The 21,735-nt window shown below is 41.0% G+C and overlaps 1 protein-coding gene across 1 annotated transcript in view; it reads right to left on the bottom strand.

Annotated features, from left to right (window-relative positions):
* The window catches only part of NT5DC2 (5'-nucleotidase domain containing 2), a 49,442-nt gene that overhangs the window by 6,688 nt on the left and 21,019 nt on the right, over nucleotides 1-21,735 (bottom strand). The window contains exons 5-10 of the mRNA XM_018562481.1: nucleotides 20,196-20,289; nucleotides 18,128-18,256; nucleotides 9,732-9,792; nucleotides 8,508-8,610; nucleotides 3,847-3,948; nucleotides 973-1,054 (exon numbers count right to left, since the gene is read on the bottom strand). Coding sequence (XP_018417983.1) covers nucleotides 973-1,054; nucleotides 3,847-3,948; nucleotides 8,508-8,610; nucleotides 9,732-9,792; nucleotides 18,128-18,256; nucleotides 20,196-20,289 — 571 coding nt within the window. The remainder of the gene's footprint in view (nucleotides 1-972; nucleotides 1,055-3,846; nucleotides 3,949-8,507; nucleotides 8,611-9,731; nucleotides 9,793-18,127; nucleotides 18,257-20,195; nucleotides 20,290-21,735) is intronic.

Below are 21,735 nucleotides of genomic sequence, written 5' to 3' on the forward strand. Positions count from 1 at the left end.
AAAAAATAAAATAATATATTGCAGTTTACCAGTCCTCAGATGTGGTGGCTACTTTATTTTTCAGGCCATTAACATTTTTATTAAGTACAGAAAATACCTGTTGATCTTGCCAGAAATGCAGTGTCCTTGTCACTTCCTGTGGGCTGGACAGAACCCAAAACAAGGTTATCTTTCTAATGAAAACTAGTGATCCTAGCATCTCCTATGTAATGAAGATGAAAAACAGCTGACATGTTTAAAGTACAACCTGTGTGTCAACCATGGCTGTCTCTATAGATACAGTAGAAAAGTAAATGTAGCCACATAGGGACAGGAAGTGTGTTATTCACAGTATCACCAGGGGACGATAAAGGGGAAAAAAAACCTAAGAAAAAGAAAAGCAATGCAGCCACCACACCTAGGGACTGGTAAGCTGCAATATATTACAATTTTGTTTTTGGGTTTAGATATGATTTAAACATCACACAGGAAGTGTGAGACCCCATCCTAATGGCTGTAGATGGTGGGAAAAGCTGTGTGACTGAAGTGTAAAGATTTTACTGACAGAATCACCAAGAAAAGCAGTGTGAAAGCTGGCAGGCACTTCAACGTAACAGTATCAGCATAAAACTAAATGATCTATTTTGGATGGACTGATATTCTAATACTATAAACAGTCTGAAGCTGGAATAAAAAGGAAACGGAAACATGGATGGGTTTTGCTATGTGTGTACTTGTAACATATAAATGTATGATGAATATATATACGGCCTGGCCCAAAAAAAGTTATAACTTGGATTTAGCTAAGGAAATAGGTAAGAGCCTTCCATTGGATAATTACAGCAGTGATAAATATGCTTCAGCTGGCAACAAGTTATTTAACCATAACTGATGCAGTGAATATGTAAAGGCGATCCAACAAAATATTGTGATTTATTTTTTTTGGCCAGGCAGTGTATTTCAGCTGTTTGGAAGTATAAATACTTAGATTACCTGTTTGTATATTTTGCCTTTTTCCAAGGTGTTGATCTTGTCCCACTGCAGAGAACCATTTTCATCCAGTCTTCTGAAGGGCCTACAAGAAAAGTACTTTACATAACAGCAGTTCAAGAGGTTTGCAAGCATATTAAAGACATTTTTTCAAGGTGGTGTAATGATTTGCCTATCACAGTCATATTCTGCATGCTACTCTGGCTTAAAGGAGAACTATGGGGTCACTGTTTTTCCCCATAGTTCTCCTTAGGGTAACGGGAGGACACAAACTAGCGTCCTCCCGTTACCCTAAGCTCAGTATACCGCGAGCTACAGCTCGCGGTATACTGAGACGCCGCACCTGGAGCGGATCCCGACGCAGATGACGGGATCCGCCCAGCTGCGTTAGTGACAGCTGGCTCTGCCTATCTAGAGGCAGAGCCAGCTGTACCCGCCCCCTCCCCCGTCCGATCTACCAGTCAGCGCTGGCAGATCGGAGCGGGGAGGGGGGAATCCAGCCCCTCCCCCTGTCACGGCAGAGAGCCGTGACAGGATCGAGAGGTGAGGGAACCCGGTATGTGTTCCCTCACCTCCCGATCTACTGAGCCGACCTGTGACAGTCTCATTGTCACAGGTCGGCTTAGAACTATGAGGTGAGTGGAAATCACTCATCTCATAGTTCTCCTTTAAGCTTTAATTAAATGTAATTTGATAAAGCCTCCCAAACAGCAAAGATTGTTTTGTACTATATGTCAAAAAGTACTGTAAAGTGTGATGACAGCATCTATATCTCACCAACTATAATTATTTTCTGCATCAATAAAACAGAACTCAATAATGGTGTCAGTGTTAGCAGATTAGCTAAGAAGCTCCCACTATCACTCAATCCTGCCAGGAGTGAAGATGGTGCAGCATTGTGCACTGTACTTGCAATTATCAATGACCCTGGAGGGGAAAGACTTTCCCTTCTCCAGTCACTCAGTATATCAGCAGCCAGGACTGTGGTAAGGAATGCACTTCCAGGACTCGCAAAGGAACCCAGGAATGGACACAAGACATCCACAGGAGCAGGTTCTGAACACTGAGTGTGAATGGAGCTTAGCCAGGAAGGGTGCAGACACTGAATGCCAGGTGGAGATTAGGGAAAACCAAATGTATCTTGGTAGAAAGAAAACTGCAAATCAGAAAGTAAAGTTACTGGTCAGAAAGCAGATGGCAAGAGAATGAATCATTTCAGTAGTGATTTTTACAAGGTAAAACATGGACGGGAGAAGTGGGCCTGTCACTTGGTTTGAAGTGGTGTAACAATATCTCCACAAATGCTGCTGGATCGCAACTGCGGAAATGGAGGCACAGCTCAGGTAGTTATAAGAGTGGTTCAGGCTGAAGAAACTGCTGTTACCCTCTTATGCGTGGTGAGGGGGCGCAGATCCCACAAACATCATATATCACCTCAATGTTATCTTAACCTCTGTATTCCAACCATACAGGGTTTAAACAATAGTATTTGGTACTAGGTATGCCATTACGAGAGATTAGTGTATTTAACCTTATACAATGCGTCTCCAAGGAATTAAATAATTAAGGTAAGTATATCGCAAAGTTGGTGGTTGCAAATTCTGACTTGTAGCTCACAATGCAGACTAGTGGTATTTGAAAATAGGACACTGACAGTCAGCATTAAAGGAGAACTATGACATTAGTGCTTTTCACTCACCTCATAGTTCTAGCCGACCTGTGACAATGAGACTGTCACAGGTCGGCTCAGTAGATCGGGAGGTGAGCGAACACATACCGGGTTCGCTCGCCTCTCGATCCTGTCACGGCTCTCTGCCGTGACAGGGGGAGGGGCTGGATTCCCCTCTCCCGCTCCGATCTGCCAGTGCTGACTGGCGGAACGAAAGGGGGAGGGGGCGGGTACAGCTGGCTCTGCCTCTAGATAGGCAGAGCCAGCTGTCACTCACGCAGCTGGGCGGATCCCGTCATCTGAAGCCCCGTTCACATTGAGCGATTGATCGCGCGGTAATTCCCGCGATATCGCGGCAAATTACCGCGCTATATCGCACTCCAATGCATTTCAATGGGGCAAAGGGTCCTGCTGTCGCGGGTCGTGTGTCGCTGCAGCAGGACCCTTTTTGGAGCGGATTTAGCCGCGATTCAAGCTTGCTCAATGCAAGCTTGAGCGCGATATCGCGCTGCAAATCTCGCGATGTCGCGCAATATGCAAATCGCACGACAAAGCTGTAGCTCGCGGTTCACTGAGCTTAGGGTACCGGGAGGGCGCTAGTTTGTGTCCTCCCGTTACCCTAAGGAGAACTATGGGGAAAAACACTGACCCCATAGTTCTCCTTTAACAGTTCCCAGCACTAGGTGGTAGTGCAATCAAGTTCCTGAAGCACACCAATGCAGGCAGGTTTACAATGTTACTTGCGTTTAGCAGTGTCAGCAATGGTAGTGGAAGACAGCCACAGATCTCCAGCAGATTCTGGGAAAGTCAGATGCAGCAGTAGATGGAGAGGACTTCGCCAGCTCTGGATGTACAGCATGGGGGGGGGGGGAGAGCAATTGCTCCACGTTCAATCTCCTTGCTTGAACGCCGAGCAATTGAATCTCCCTCGCTCTTGACGAGGGAGCCGGTGTATGGTGGGCGGAGCTACGGACGGTGGCCCGAGAGACAGCGACGACGAGGGATGACGTCGCCGCTGGAGGAGGATCCGAGCGTTGCAGGTGAGATGCCGCCGGGCGTCTCACCTGCAAGTGGTCACTTGAGAATCACTGTACTATGCGATCATTGTGGACAATCTAAGTGTTATAATCATGTGTCCATACAAAGTTTGAGCTGCCCATAAAAATATAAATTCTGGGTGTGTGATTCTTGGAGGAGGGACAGCATACTTGCGCCGGTCAGTAAAGAAAGCAGGTTTGTCTGCCTTTACGATGATCACATCAAACAGATCTCGCCAGTTATTTCCTACCAAATAATTCATTCCTTTATCCCTGTAAGAAAACAGAGAAAGATAAACAATTACACTCTGACAAAGTCATCTAAGATAGAAGGAATTAGTGTTTATACAGCAGGGTTCAGGCTGACTGCAGTTCCTACACACTCTAATGAAGACAGTTCCAGTAAGAGACAGGTATGATACTGAATCAACAAAACAGAGCCATGAGGGTGATGACAATGTGGACTTATATGTCAATGTTAACATAACCTGTTTATTTTTTTATTCCAACAAGACTTGTGATGTAGCTCAGTAGAGGTCTACATAGTAAGTATATAATATAGGTTTATAGGTGATTATAGTAGAACATTATGGTAATAAGTGCAACTAACAAAATCTTAGAGACACGAGAAATGGCCACGTGTCCCAGAAAATGCCATTTTGACATGTCTTCTTATGGTACAATGACCCCACCTCCCCATCAGGTGCATTCTGTAAAATACACACTTGTCATGCACCCTACTGCCTGCCCAGAGCCAGTGTTAATGGGCTTCATCACCGATGCACTTAGCCCGCATACTCTTCAGCCCATACCCTCAAACAATGCTGGTGTACTGTATTAGATGGTAACGTCAGTCTTCTCTGCATGTGCCAAGTATGGTCCAAGAGTACACAGTACAGATAAGAATATGAGGGCATTGTCTGTATCAAAAGAGATTTACACTTTAACACTGTGACTGCTCTGAATCCAAAACAATTGCCAGCACTGATTACATCTTTCACAAATGACTAGAAAATCTGACTGATATCTGACATTCTTCTCCATTGTTAGTAATGCTTTTTGTGCCTAGACACTTACAACTGACATCTGTGTGTGCTCTAACTTATGACAAAAAATGGGCTTAAAGTAACATTAAACCCTCAGATTTTTTAACATAAACCAATACTGTAATGTGTGCCTCACTGTAATCCATGGTAGTTTCCCTTCTCTTTGCTGCTCTTCCTTTTAAATATGTATCTCTTCTCATGCTTGGGGAGAACTTCCCTTTGCAGCTGAGTGCCTCTTCCTGTAGTGCTGGCTCAGGTTGTGAACCTGCACACAGACACCATGTATCCATTTCAGAGACAAGGCAGTCTGCCCAGTCAGAACAAGAAGTTCTGCCCAGCATGAGATGAGAGACGGATTTAAAAGGAAGAGCAGCAAAGAGAAGGGAAACTACCATGGATTACAGTAAGGCACACATTACAGTATTGGTTTATGTTAAAAAATCTGAGGGTTTAATGTCACTTTAATCTATAAAAACTACTGCTGTATAACTGTCCATATGTGAGTGCTCACAGTCCATTAATTAAAAAATCACGTCTTATTCTTTGACACAAAACAACAAATTATTACTTGAGGAATCAGTCCACCCAAAATATATCAACTGTGGATAAACATAGCATATATAAATCACCTGCCAGTTTCTTACATCTCTCAGGTACTTCACTAGTGAGTTCCATTGTGTCAACTCTCAGCTACTTCCACCTCCTACAGCCATTCTAAGGGGGTCTTACTGGATTCTCCATCTATTTTAGATTATATGATGTAGCAGGGCAAATAAGATTTATTTGGCTTTGCTTAGGCAGTTGCTTAAATAGCTTTTCCAGAGACTACAATATAATATAATACTATACAGGAAATACGAAGTGATAGAGGAATACGGCTAGGGATGCTCCGATACCCATACAAGCATCGGTATCGGCGGCTATACCGAGTATTTGCATGATACAAAAAACGAGTACCTGTGCCGCGTCCGCCATCTTCAAGGACCCGAAACCGCCGCACACAGGACCTCCATAGCGTCTTCAATGAAACAAGATGGCCGCAAACTCCTCCTCCACGGGTGAACTGCCGAAAGTAAACTCCGCCTCCAAGTCCTCAGTCATCTGCTCCATTCTAGCATCTTCTTCTGCTGATTGGCCGATTGGATGATTGACAGGCTTCCTCACCAGTCAGGAGTGACTGGTGAGGAAGCCTGTCATCATCCAGGAGGGAGAAGAGGTCAGAATGGAGCAGATGACTAGGCTGTGACACGGAGTGGCTGAAGCAGACGGAGAAGACGACACAGCAGGTTAGTACTGCAGCACCGCATGGGGGCTGGGCACAAAAATGCTGTTTAACTGCATATAATATTTTTTTTAAAGACATTAAATAAAGAATTAACTATGTAGATATTGCTAACTAAGGCTTGTATCCCCCTAGTGGGGACAATATATGAGCACGTGTCCAGACTCCAGACCAGAACACTGTATGGTGTGGCACCGCTATATCCAATTCTGCATACCTGGCTTTATATTATAAAAAAAAACATTATAATAATATAAAGCCAGTTATACAGAATTGGATATAGTTGTGCCACACTATGTGCTCATCTATTTTCCCCACTATGAGGATACAAGCCTTAGTTAGCAATGGCATGATAAATATTAATTTCATGTTCTTCATAATATTAAGAAACTGACCTAAAATCATGATTTTGTATTGCTTTAGAAAAAATGTGACCTGTCCCTTTAAGAAAAAGTGTCGGAATTTGGTATCGGTACTCGTACTCGGTCTTAAAAAAGTGGTATCGGAGCCGCCCTAAATACGGCAGTTCATAATTCAATTAGAACTGAAATATCTGTTCCATATGGACTTTTCCACTAACAACAAAGTGGGTTGAGTCAGCCTCTGGATTCTTATATGTTTAGATACCTCAACAGCAATATCTCTCTGCTATATTGCCTGACTATGTTCCTGTCTACCTAAGGCCCCTTTCACAAGGTCCAATAAGGAGGCGATCTATGCATGTTCCTGTCCACCTTTACCTGTCCCAGCTACTCCTGTTGCATTCTCCAAAGTATATAAAAAACAAAATCTAACAGGCAGAGTTATAATAAATCATAAAAGCCATATTAGTGTGCAAACCAGGAACTCAAGTGCAGCAATCTCTCTAAAAGAGTCCCTGATAAAGATAAGAAAATGTCAGGTGGGTTAACTCTCCAGCATCTACCACAAAAAGACAAAATATTAGATTTGGGTGGACAGACCCTTTAAAGCTAGTGAATATGCAGCTAGTGGGAGTTTCCAACGTATTCTCAATGCATTTGTTTGTATAACTGACATTTATTGAAATTTAGAACTATGCCAAATGTACATGCAATACATTTCATTATATAGGGTTTAGTACCAGGAGCCAGTACATATGCTGGTCAGTCTCAAAAGGAGTCCAAAAAGATGGAGAATAGTATGAGAACATTGCAATAACCACAAGACAATACATGAAAGTATATTGATTTAGTGTGATGGACAGTAAAGTTTACAATTCTCATTTGGAAGTGCAACCTCAGCTAAAGTGTCATATTGTGGCTGTGATTTTCCAATAAAGTATATTCTTCTGCAGCAAACTTTGTGAGTCTGGCAAGTTTGTTCATATCACCTCATATTTAATCTAGTGCCTTACACTATAGGCTGAAGAAACCATTAAATGAAAGCATAAAGTTGGTATCCCTTGGAAGCATAAGTAAAGTGATAACGAAGAGAAAGGGTCTAAGGGAGGGTGGGGGTTTAATGGGAAGGTGACTGGTCACATAGCATGTGCGGGGTCACCGGAGATTGTATGGTGTCACTGTGGATGTACGGGGTCACTGGGCATGTGCGGGGTCACCGGGGATTGTATGGTGTCACTGGGGATGTGCGGGGTCACCGAAGATGTGCAGTGTCACCGGGCATGTGCAGTGTCACCGGGCATGTGCGGGGTCACCGGGGATGTGCGCAGAGCTCATGTGCAGTGATACCAAACAATTTCCAGTGACGCCGCACATCCCCAGTGATGCAGCACATCCCCAGTGATGCAGCACATCCCCGGCGACACTGCACAGTGGGGGGGATCTATCCAAACTGGAGCAGATGAAAACTGGAGCAGCTGTACATGGCAGCCAATCAGCTTCTCTCTCTCATTTTCAAATCTTAACGGAACGAACTGAAGAGAGAAGCTGATTGGTTGCCATGGGCAACTGCTCCAGATTCTGTTTGCTCCAATTTTGATCAATTTCCCCCAATGTCTTTTTATCTGTTCTAGCAGTCATATGTGTAAATGAGAAGAATGGTGGGGGGAGAAGAGGAGGGGGGACATGGGGGAACCTGGACATGTATGTTAAGCTGTTCACATTACATGTTTTAGGATTGTAATAAAATTGTTTAATGTGAATAACTTTTGGAATGTTTTATTAAATGACCCAAAATCTTCAGAATATGTTGGCATAGATAGACGCTTGTATTGTGGGAAGTTTAGGGGAAATCGATTAACATCTAAAGTTGTTTTTTGTACATTAAGCCACATTAAGCTCCACAAAAAACAAGCTTAATGTCACTCATTTGCCTTGTGGGGAACCAAAATCCATAAAACTTCCAGGATAAGTTAGGGAAGCTGAGAAGTTAGGTTGTGCAAAGATTCAAGGCAATCGATTGAGGTTTAGGCACATTATGGTACATTAAGCTACATTAAGCCATTTTCACATTAAATGTTTTAGGATGTCCCTTATTTGTTGGTTCTTTTCATAGTTTAGTAATCTGCAGAATCTAATACTTACACAAAACTAAAAGGACTGTTTGTAATAAGAAAAAGCTTCTTATTGTGTCTTACGAGCCTTTTAAGTACAGCGTAGACTTCCTCTCGATGTAGAATGTAGTGCTCTGAGAAAAGAAGATAAACATCAGAAACAATTCTCCAACCGCTATTGTGTCGTAGAATAAGATTTGTTTTCACATCAACAGAAAATATGTACTGAATGTTTTCCCAATACAGTTCCACTTAGATATTTCCAAGCAGAAGCATGTGTGTGTGTTCAAGCACAGAGACACTCAGATTCAATATAAACTGAGGTGAGACCCATCCAGCATAATGGATTTCAAAGCTCAGCTCCAAGCCCCTCTATCGATGGCAATTATCTCAAACTGCAGAAAATGCAAAAGAGGAATATGGTGGGACATTATACATTCAGTAGTCGCTTCTTTATCACAGATAAAGACGTGGGAGATAGCTGTTCATTAAACATTCTAGTGACTGTTAACACTAAGAACATGGAGCTCAGGAAAAGGAGTTCTACTGGAAAATTCCCATAACATCGCTAAGCACTAATGTAACTGAGAAGTATTCACGCATTTCTCAGAAGACTTCTTTAAAGGCTTAGTCCACCCAAAAGTCATATTTTGCCGGTGAGGCCTGACAGGCTGAATAAGCCCCTAGCTAGTTGTACGCCTTAACTGCAAAATGAAGATCTCCCTGCCTCAGGGCTTGTTCATGTACCATCGGTTGAGCTGCGTTTTTCTACACACAACCCATAATAGAAGTCACCAGCACTCGATGATATGTGCAAGAAGTAAAGCACTTTTTATTCAATTGTCACACGCGTCATACAGCCAACGTTTCGGGGCCACGCAGGGTCACTTCTTCTAGTCGACATAGTGGTCACTATTCACCCTGCATGGTCCCGAAACGTTGGCTGTATGACGCGTGTGACAATTGAATAAAACGTGCTTTACTTCTTGCAAATATCATCGAGTGCTGGTGACTTCTATTATGGATTGTATCTGACATGGCGCCATCTGTGTTGTCACTTCAACCACCAACCTTCCAACAAGGTCTGTACGCTGTATGGAGTGCAGGTGATTTCGCATAATCGATTTCTACACACAACCGCACATGTATGGTGGGAACAGAGTGCATAGAGAAAATCAAGAGGGCAAGGCAATTAAATGGCAATGAGAAAAAAGGGATAATATGTAACATATAAAAAGAATTGCACTTATCTTACCCATGTCCTTCTCAATCCACTCATACATCATTCCCTTTACATGCACGTCTCTTATTGCATCCTATAAAAGCAGAAGAGATTGTGAAGGTCATCTCAATGGAAACAGGCTTATATGCTACAAAATCATGCATCGTAAAACTAAACACAGTATAATGCAGAGATATTCTAATTCCCTTATACATAGGATAATATTTGCAGGTCAGAACAGTGCTAGAACAGGCCATTCTCTACAGTAATAGCTGATGCACAAAGAAAGACTAAAGGTGGCCATACACTCTACAACCATCGCAAGACTTTAGTCTTGCGATGGTTGTACAGGGATTAAAAAAACGTACGATCTGCCTATCTTGGACAGGCAGATCGCACTCTCGATCATCGCAAGCCCGCCCCCCTGAGGGGCGGGCTTCCGATGACCGCAATGCTGAACGGGCATTTGTGCTGAACGGCATTTGTCTTCCGAGCACCGTTCTAACCAGCCGAGAATCGTACAATTCCCGGCTGGTTTTCGAACATGCTGGTTCGACAGAAGACGTGCGACCGTACAGTAGAAACGGTCGCACGTCTCCGTTCACACTGCTCGATTATCGTACGAAAAAGGGATCGCATACGTTTATCGTACGATAATCGTGCAGTGTATGGGCACCATTAGACAACACTTTTTTTTTTTTCTTGAGAGCTGCCTGCGTTTAATGAATTCATGAACACTTTGTTTCAATTATGTGTTTTACACACCGACACAGGACGTTTGCTACTTTATTAGTCATTTGGAGTTTTTTTTTAATTATCACCTTTTGTTTTACACAAACAGTTGACTAGAAGATTTAATTTGCAAAATATTTGAATATTATATATATATATATTTTTTTTTTCTCTCACATTAGTATTGTTCACAATTATATTTGGTTTTTGAACATATTATTTGTTTACTTGTTGGCTGATAGCGCAGCTTCACATATTTGAATGATATTAATGCAGACTCATGCAGCCAATTTAAGTGAGCAGCTGTAAGGAGAAACGCCCAGTTTTCTTAGAATAATCGAGCGCAGAAGTCCATGTAGATAATAGCTGAGCCCTGCTGCCATAGGCCAAAGGGCACATACTGTGACCTGCTGATAGGGATAGACCTACCGCACCTGCATAGAAACCTTATATCTTTTAATTTGCTCTCAAACAGTTGTACAAAGTTACAAGTGTATATGAGTCAAATGTAGACATATACAAGATACAAGGTCATGTAGCAATAAGCTTCAGCATTAGAAAATACAAGTATAAACACTGACAGTCATGATATAAAGTTATAATATATAACCTTAAAGATATAAAGTTATAATAACCCACTCATGACTGTCAGTGTTTATACTTTTATTTTCTAATGCTGAAGCTTATTGCTACATGACCTTGTATCTTGTATATGTCTACATTTGACTCATATACACTTGTAACTTTGTACAACTGTTTGAGAGCAAGATACAAAAAGTCATGTAGCAATAAGCTTCAGCATTAGAAAATAGAAATATAAACACTGACAGTCATGAGTGGGTTATTATAACATGTCTGTTGATATGTCAGAAGCACACATTAAAAAGGAGAACTATGGGGTAAAGGCTTTTCCCCATAGTTCTCCTTAGGGTAACGGGAGGACACAAACTAGCGTCCTCCCGTCACCCCAGGCTCAGTATACCGCGAGCTGTAGCTCGCGGTATACTGAGACGCCGCAGTATACAGTGAGCTGCTGCTCGCGGTATACTGAGACGCGGCAGCTGAAGCGGATCCATTTATGAGGTGTCCGGGGTGTCCTATCTCAAAATTCAGATCAAATGCAGTCACACCATATGTCCAAAACTTTATGAAATTTAAGAAGACAGTTTCTCCTTTCCTACATAACTTTCTCATATGGACTGATATGATTAATTTCCACTGAGAGACGCTGTGAGGGGATGGCCTTACGGACCATGTACAACTCTTCAAACGTACAATATTCTTATGTAATGTGGCCAATGTTCCTTATCCAGTAAACCTAGTAGGTAATTCCTGGTGTATATGAGAGTGAAATATAGTAGGTTAGCAAGGAACATGATCACTTGTTTCAAGAAGTCAATTATAACTGAAACAGTCAATTATAACACCAAATAAGGTGTATACAATGTACCCTAAGGTTGGGTACATTGTATACAACTAGAGCTGAACATGTGTCCCATTTTGAGTAGTCAAACAGGAGATAGGTCTGGTACACAATATACAACCGATTATTGATTGTTGGTGATATGAACATGTGAGAAGAACAAGTCATACTAGTCTTGTGTGGTCATAGTGGACCACACAATAAGTTGTCAGGGTAGATATTTGCCCAGTTTAGTGTGTAGCAAGTGGGAATATAAAGTGAAAACTAACCCTTTAGGATCTTATGATTTGTAGATGCCTTTTATTGGGCATTTAGATATAGGCATGTTTTCTTTTATAAGTTGTGTTTCTAAACCATGATTAAGTTGTAAAAATCTGTGAAAGAAATGACATGGGTAGGTCAGATTTCTCTTGTAGTTGAAAACAGTACATAATTGCTGAAGAATTGGGTTGTTCTATTAAGACAAATTGTCCTGTGGACCCTGAAAGGAGAGCAATCATTTGACTCCATTCCACACAGATACAGCTAATTTTAAGATAGTAGTTTACAGCGAAACAATCGAGGGGATTCCAGGAAAATGAAAATCTCTCATAACTCTAGTACATGTGCCAAGTAGAAGTAACAATGCAAGCACACAGCCACGGATTATTACAAACCTTTATAGATTAGGAATGAATATATCTGGAAACAATACCACTAAGCAGAATTGTTTCCGGATGTTTGCCATCTTTTTTAAGGGAATTGTTCTATGTTCAGAAATGTTTAACAATAAAAGAAACAAAGTACAAACAAACAGCACATATCCATTTGTGTCCACAGAGTTAATTGCATGCTGACCGTTCACGATAAAACCAATAGATGGTATATTTATCAACTAAGAGGAATAGAAGCATACCTATAGTAACAACCAGGGTACACAGGCCTTGTAAATAGAATCTTCATACATAATATAATTTCCATTGTAACCAATAAAGAAGTCAATTTAAAAAAGAACAGTGATAACATACCTGTTTTCTATCACTTCTACTTTTGTATGTGTAGTAATATGGTTGTATGTCTTGTTAATGAATACAAGTTTGTGAAGGATCGTTGGCTGTGTGTTAGCATTCTCACTTCAAGTTTTTTTGCTGGCTGACAGGAGCCTCAGTTGAGCACCTCCATTCTGTATGTCTAAAGAAGGCAGCGAGGTTGAGCACTTCTCTAGTTTTTACAAGTGCCAAGTGGGTCTCTGAATTGAAGCTCATACCAGGAAGGACCCATGTAACTAGTGTATTGAATATGTATTGCGATTGTAATGTCTTGCTTATATTGTAAAGCGCTGCGCAAACTGTTGACGCTATATAAATCCTGTATAATAATAATAATAACTAATGTTTCAACTGCCCTGCTAAATAGTATAAAATAGGTCTGGGGGGCCATTCTGCCTCCCCAGTAGGCCTCTGTGAGGTGGTGAATTTTAATTTTGGCCTAATAATGTCTCACACAAACAAGAAAAACTTGGGGAAAAAAAGGATTTCTGAACTATTAGGCTGGGTTTACACCTGAGCGTTAGCATAGGCCCGTTTTTTCAGCTCGTTCAGCTCAGTTCAGTGAAACGCGCATTCGACGCTCGTTTTTATACCTCCCTGGCGGTATGATTTTTTTTCCCCTTTATTTTCGTTTTTTTAAATTTTTTAACTTTCAAACTACCCGCCGGTTCCTCCCCCCTGCGACACGGACGCTCGCAAGGGACGGAACCTGGAAGACGGCAGCGGCCGGAGGACACAGCGGGGATCGGGGACAAGGTAAGACCTACCCTGTATTCCAGAGTGTGGCTCGGGGTTACCGCTTTGTTAACCCAGAGCCACACTCGGGAATACCAATGGATACGCGTGGAAATACGCCCCAAAAGAAGCTCCTGTACTTGTTTGGGCGTATGGTGTTTTTCAGCGCGTTTCCATGCGCTGAAATATGCCCAGGTGGGAACCATGCCCATGAGAAATTATGGGATTTCACTTGCTAAAAGTTTTTCAGCGCTTCGATCAGCGCTAAAAACTGCCCAGGTGTGAACCCAGCCTTACAGGCTTATGGGTAAGTACATAAAGTCACTTAAAAAGAAGAATCATTTTAATAAGAATGATTCTGTCTGCTACAGACAGGGGTAATGTAGAACATATTTGCAATTTGGTTGAAAACTTTGTATCAAAGAGGTGGAGAGCCATTATATTATCTCTAGTAAACATATTTTCTAGATATCTGAAGGTGGATATATTCAAGAGAGAGGGAGACAGGGTAAAAGTTAATGAAGCAGAGGAAAGAAGCATTAGGACTGATTATAATTAATTTGTATTTATAATTATTGCCAAGTGGTTTTAAAGATAGATTATTCACCAAATTCTTCAATGGTGTGAATAGCCAATGATAAGAAAATGTCCATATCCGGAAGGAATAATATTACATCGTTCACATATAGGTTAATTAATTCAGTTTTTCTTCGAGGGGTTATTCCATCATAGTTTTGCATTTGCAAGAGCCTCCGTTGCCTTGGCAAACAGAAGCAGGGGCAGGGGACAACCTTGTCTTGTGCCCAGGTGAAGGGGAAAAGAAGAGGAGAGTAGTCCCTTAATCAAAATATTAGATTGTGTGTAAGCGTAAAGCATACATATTATTTTCCTAAACTTGGGGCTCAGACCTAAATCTTCAAGTCAGGCCTGCAAGAATGGCCACTATATAGCGTATAGGCACAAAGACAGGTTGATTGTCATGTATGAGAGATAATAAAACAGATTTTTACCTGGTAGCCAAAATTGTTAGTGCAACCCCAATTCCAAACAAGTTCGGACGCTGTGTAAAATCTACATAAAAACAGAATGCAATGATTTGCAAATCTCATAAACCCATATTTTATTCAAAATATAAAACAGAAAACATATCAAATGTTTAAACTGAGAAAATGTACAATTTTAAGACAAAAATAAGGTATTTTTGAGATTGATGGCAGCAACAGCTCTCAAAAAATTTGGGACAGGGCCATGTTTACCATGGTGTAGCCTCCCGCCTTCTTTTAACAATATTCTGTAAACATTTGAAAACTGAGGTGACCTGTTGATGGAGTTTTGTCAGAGGAATGTTCTCCCATTCTTTCCTGATATAGGATTCTAACTGCTTAACAGTCCTTGGTCTTCTTTGTCACATTTTTAGTTTCAAGATGCGCCAAATATTTTCAGTTGGTGAAAGGTCTGGACTCTAGGCAGGCCAGTTAAGCACCCAGACTCTTCTACTATGAAGCCATGCTGTTGTCATAGATGCAAGATGAGCTTTAGCATTGTCCTGCTGAAATATGCAATGCCTTCCATGAAAAAGACATTGTCTGGATGAGAGCATATGCTGCTCTAAAACCTGGGTTATATGTTTCAGCATTGATGGTGACTTTCCTGATGTGCAAGCTGCCCATTCCATACACACTAATGCACCCCCATACCATCAGAGATGTAGGCTTTTGAAGTGAGGGCTGATAGCAAGCCGGAAGATCCCTCTCCTCTTTATCCGGAGGATGCAGCGCCCATGGTTGCCAAAAAGAATGTCAACTTTCAATTCGTCTGAACACAGAACAGTGTTCCACTTTGCAACAGACCATTTAAAATGAACTTTGGCCCAGAGAGGACAACAGCATTTCTGGATCATCTTCAGATATGGCTTCTTCTTTGCATGATAGAGCTTTAACTTGCATTTTTGGATGGCATGGTGAAATGAGCCCGTGCAGTGATGTCCATCACAGAATCATACTTGTTTTCAATGCAGTGACGTCTGAGGACCCAAAGATCACGGGCATCCAATACTTCTTTTTAGTCTTGTCCCTTGCACACAGAGATTTCTTCAGATTCTTGGAATCTTTTGATGATATTATGTATTGTAGATGATAATATATTTAAAGTCTTTGCAATTTTACATTGAGGAACATTATTCAAAAATTGAAATATTTAAGGTGCAGCTTTTCACAGATTAGTGAACCTCTGCCCATCTTTACTTCTGAAACACTCTCTCTAATTATCTGCAGATTTTCTATGGTCAGATGGAAAAAGTGCAACAGATTCCGCCATCTGCGCTAAAACTGTAGTCAGCCCTGCTGGCTCTCAAAATATCTGAACCAACCAGATTGTTCAGGTATTTTGAGAGGCAGCGGGACCGACTAGCAAGATACTGAAGCTTGGCCCAGTGGGAGACTCCCCCTTCCACACAGTTTAGCGAAGATGAAGCATAGAACATCTGCAGATAATCTATAGGTGTATGGCCAGTTTAAGATGCTCTTTTTATACCCAATCATGTTACTGACCTGTTGCCAATTAACCTAATTAGTTGCAAAATGTTCTTCCAGCGCTTCCTTGTTAGTACCACTTACTTTGCCTGCTTTTTGTTACCCCGTCCCAATTTTTTTGAGACGTGCTGTTGTCATCAGTTGTAAAAATTCGCTTTTTTTTTTTAAATGGTACATTTTCTCAGTTCAAACATTTGATATGTTTTCTGTTTTCCGCTGTGAACAAACTATAGGTTTAAAAGATTTGCAAATATCATTACATTCTATTTCAACTTTTATGGAATTGGGGTTGTATTTTAAAATCAATATTCAGCGGGGAGATATGTCTGTAAGAATTGCAGTTAATTGGATCCTTATCAGGTTTCAACAGCAGTGGCATCATACATTGACTGTGGTCAAGCACAGCAAAAGCCTACAGTATTTATATACCAATTCTAGGGAAGACACTATAGAGGCTAGATAATTTTGTAGCCCTCCAGAGGTCAACCATCTGGACCCAAAAGTTTGCCTGAGGCACCGATCAGCCATAGCATTATGACTATTGACAGGTGAAGTGAATAACATTGATTATCTCTTTACAATGGCACCTGAAGGTGGGTGGGATACATTAGGCAGCAAGTGAACATTTCGAATGTTAGAAATAGAAGTAGTGGGTTGTTGCTGCTTTGCAATATATACTACCAATTTTCTGGAATGGTTATCCGTATATCTTTTTAAAAAATAACTGGCACTCTACCGGTAGATCTTAAAAAAGGGGAAGCAGCTTAATTGACATTGGAAGTGTGTGACCTAGGACTTAAGAAAGGAGGATTAGTAAAACAAGGGCATGAAGGTTAGGCATATGGTATACCTCTATATATTCCAAGCCATTTAGCAAGCCCTCTCTAAGCTTAAGTTTTTTCCCATTTACAAACACTTCTGGTTACCAATAATGGCTGTAACATTTTAAAGACTGAATGACTGAGGTCAGCACAGCTTCACCTGATTCACTAAGCTGAGTTTTCACACAAAGTAAATGTTCACTTAGCTTAAGCTTATACCTATAGATTTTCTGCAGATTTTCTAGTCAGATGGAAAAAGTGCAACAGATTCCTCCATCTACGCTAAACTGTGTGGATGGAAGAGTCTCCCACTGGGCCACGCTTCAGTATCTTGCTAGTCGGCCCCGCTGGCTCTCAAAACAGCTGAACAATGCCTGCATCCAATCACATTGTTCAGGCATTTTGAGAGCCAGCGGGGCCGACTAGCAAGATAGTGAAGCTTGGCCCAATGGGAGATTCCTTCATCCACACAGTTTAGCGTAGATGGAGGAATCTGTTGCACTTTTTCCATCTGACCATAGAAAATCTGCAGAAAATCTTTAGGTGTATGGCCAGCTTTAGGTGAGGCTGTATTCACCATTTGCTCATGTGCAAACACACATTTTTTTCTTTAACTTTTCTTGTACAGGATTGGGTATTTTTTGCAAAGTAAATCTTCACTACCTTTCACCTCATTCACTAAGCTAAGTGAAAGTTTACTTTGCAAAAAAAATCCATTGTAAAGCGAGCATGCTCTGCCCTTCAGTAATTCAACCTCGCTGTTAGCTTAAACAATAGCAGCTAGCCCATATCTGTGGTTTGTTTTCATGCTCCGCTCCAGCTGTGGTATGCTCCTCAGCGTCTTCACGTCTAATACACTGTATTAGATGTGATGATGTCACGGATCCTTCAACCTCGAGAGCCCATGAGAGAAAGGCCGGCGGGGACCGGTCTAGTAGCCAGGTGGGACCCAGCATCGGGTGAGTATATCTTTTTTATTTTCGCTCCCTAGACAAAATGAGTTAATGGGGGTAGCCTTTTAAATTCCTGGAATTCCGCTTTAATTCAAACATAGCTGGATGTTATGTAAATTTTGTGATGATGTAAGTTCACCTATAATGTAACACACTCAGTAGACTAGGTGGCAAGCAGAAAACTATGCAAATATATGAAGACTCACAGTTGTATCCTTGTATAAATGAACTGGGTCAAAGTCAATGCCATTAGTGATAAAGAAATCAGTAACACAGGAAAGCAGAGTCATCTCAGGTAAAGAGAAGATATCCATGAACTGTTTCATTAACGGTCCCTGAAACATAAAAGGTAAATTTTGTTCTCATAATTTATCATTATATATTAAATACATTCCAAGCTACCTATCTAAAAAAGACCTAATAGTATCAACAGCTATATCATTATTCAGATCAAATTCAAAAACTTATTTAGGCACTTTATTCTCATAGTTTGATGGAGAACATTAAGGACACTTGGACAATGGACTTTACTGCACATCTTTTATTTATGATTATTACATTTATTGATGTATATAATTCATATTATATATACTGCAAGTTATGGTGTTGATTTAGTTATCTTTGAAGGTGTATTTCCACTGTACAGTCAAATTTGAGAAAACCCCTCCATATGTTTGGTATGTGTTCCTATTCATCCAGCATATCTAAAAATAATTTTAAAAACAGTTCTTACCTTTCAGATTTACCTGTGCAGCTTCTATCTCAATTTCAAAGTGACAGAAAACTCTCCCTGTCCCCATAGAAAGACTAGGGACCCTCTTTAACATACAAAGCTTCTATATCTTTAACCGTTTCTTAGGACAGACAGTGTTCAAATCTAATTTACAACTGATAATTAGATCTGCCAGCACAGTACACACAGGGAAATTATATTAAAACAAGCTTGCTCAGCCCCCCTCCTTTTTGCATACAACATGAGGTTTTTTAAATTTAGTTGCAAAAGTGGGAATACACTTTCAGCCCTCTGCTTACCAGCCTTCATGGCAAGCTGGGTAGAGTCTGAAGAAAAGGCTGCTGGGAGGCAACATAGGGCAGATCACCAGAGCTTCACAATTTAAGTAAGTACGTATATCTTATTACGTGGTGTATTTATTGCTTTTCGGGCTCAGTTAAAAAGAATTTATTTTTCTTCACTAGTTGTTCAGTTTCATCAAAAATGAAATAATAGAAAACCCGCAACAGGGACACAGAGGAAAGTGTCTTGGCTGAACCTATGCTTTCAAAAGGAAGTCAGCAAAGACACACTCCATATTTCCCTATATTCTCCATGTGCTGGAGGAACTAAAACACCAATGGGTCCTTTAAAGGAGAACTATTGGGAGAGTAACATGTACTGTTCCCAATAGTTTGAGCTACTGCTAAGGCTAAAGAGCTGAGCGATCACAAACTGCTATAGTTCAAGAACTGAGCGATCACAAACCGCTGATCGCTCAGCTTACGGATTCTCCCTGCAGAGAATGGTGACGGTCAGTTACCGTTCCCTGCATGGATTCCTCTTTCCCCTCTTTTTGTTCCACCAGCACTCATTGAAGGGACAGACAGGGGGTGGGCGGGCACAGCTGGTTCTAGCACTAGAGAGTCAGAGCCAGCTGTCAATCAGGCAGCGGAGTGGATCCCGACAATATTGTTTGGATCTTTCCCGGCTGCAGCACGGCACTTCGCTATCAGCATATAGTGGGCAGTAATCCACTATATGTTTAGTTTTAGGTCACAGGAGTACATTAGTAAATATACTCCTTTGCCCCAAAAGAGGGCTAAAGCCAAAAAAAGGTTTGGCTATAGTTCTCCTTTAACAGTCTTATGGGCTTTATTAGTCTTCCACCTTAGTCTAAGTCTAACCTTCCACCCAGGAAGATGGTCCCCAAGAGCACCCACAGACTGGATGAGGACTCTTGTTGGCATCTTAACGTGAGGAACAAGTCAATAATTTGATTTCAGCCTTTCATTAGAAAAGGCAACTCCAAATACATGCTCTAACAATTCGATTTTTTGAAATGTAATCGTGTTCGGACGGACCATTAACCAGATGTGTGTCTGTATCTGTTCATTTTTTCTCAACAACACCTTAACCTCTTGCCGTCCGCCCGTAGTAAAAAAACGGACGGACGGCACTGCAGCATCTGCGGGTTGCCGTCTCCAGACGGCAATTTTTAATTCTTTTAAACGAACTACAATTGAAATGAATGCCCAGCTTTTATGTTTTATAACTAATACCTTTCCATAGAAATCACTCATCTGGAAAAGGGGGATATGTGGGGAGCCCCCATATAATTCTATGACTTCCTCATCTGGTACAGGATTCAGACCCCTGTGAACAGCATTATAAGAAAAGAACATTAATAACAAGTTTCAGCAGATACACTTAACATGCCAAGGAACAGAGAAAGCACAGGGTGGTTGCTGGCACAGGGACAGGCTGGCACAGATTGTAGGATTTTCAACATTCCCACAAGTAAAACAAATACAAAATGTACTTTGTTTTCTGGGAGGTTAAATCAGTTTGGTAACTTATAGCACTGTACAAAACGTGTGTTTATGTATACAGTCCCAGTCCCCGAATAGCTCCAGGGTGGTACTGCATTAGCTGTGGAAAGAAGAGCAGTACCATTAGCCAAATATAAAAAATAAATAAAGGGAATACTTGACATGGTTACCTGTAGAGAAACCGTGCCATGATTTTGAAGCTTGCCCACACCACTTTTCAGAATTTTGAAATGCCTTCATTTAGGCCACATTCCAGTGAACCCATGTTGTATTATACACCACATACATTCAGCTTTACAAACATGTTTCATTTGAACAAGTTTGTTTTCTACTTAGGCCCCATTCACACTTTCATGTTGCGTGAACACACCTCTTCCTAGGCTGCAGCATTGGAATGTTCCTCAGCATCCTCACGCCTATACACGGTGTATAGAATGGTGATGATTTACTGGACTTTAGACTGCTGCAGAGTAGGGGGAGAGAGGCTGGAAGAAGCAGTCTAGTGGCAGAAAACTATGTACTGTGGGATAAAACTCTGGACTGAAGCTGAATATTGTTTTATTTATTTTATATAGTTTTATTATTTTATCTTTTAATGGGTTTTTCATTTTTCTTGTTTGTTTTGGGCTGGAGTTCTGCTTTAAGCAACAGAGATATCTAAAGTACATTTTTGTCATTTTTACCCAACAGGTTGCCCATCGATGTATTAGAAAATGGTGCCAAGTATGCCATCAGTATTACAGAAAATAATGTCCAGTGCACAGCTGCTGCAGACATTTCCTGCACAAATGTCAAAAGAAAAGGACATAGCAAAATGACCTCCTTCATAAAACGTAGCAGTCGCACATGAAGAGCTAAGCAGTTTTAAGTTGAGTATTACTGGACAAAAATGATATTCATCAAGATCACTTATACAAAGCATACCAGGGTGTCTTCTCAGAGTTCCTATAACAGAATGCCACACTAGCCAAGCCAACCGCACCACCTCTTTCACGTCATCCACTCAGAGAGCCCATGGTACCCACACTGGCATCAATCCGACTATTTAATAATCCAAAGATTTCTAATACCCTACTTACAGTGAAGAAAATTATTATTTGATCCCCTGCAGATTTTGTAAGATTGCACACTTACAAAGAAATGAAAGCTCTATAATTTGTTATCATAGGTGTATTTTAAATGATAGAGACAGAATATCAACCAAAAATCCAGAAAAAAAACACGTGATACAAATGTTATAAATTGAGTTGCAATTCAGTGAGTAAAAGAA

This window comes from Nanorana parkeri, unplaced genomic scaffold (genome assembly GCF_000935625.1).
Source record: "Nanorana parkeri isolate BGI_ZX_2015 unplaced genomic scaffold, ASM93562v1 scaffold579, whole genome shotgun sequence".
NCBI classification, from domain to species: Eukaryota; Metazoa; Chordata; class Amphibia; order Anura; family Dicroglossidae; genus Nanorana; species Nanorana parkeri.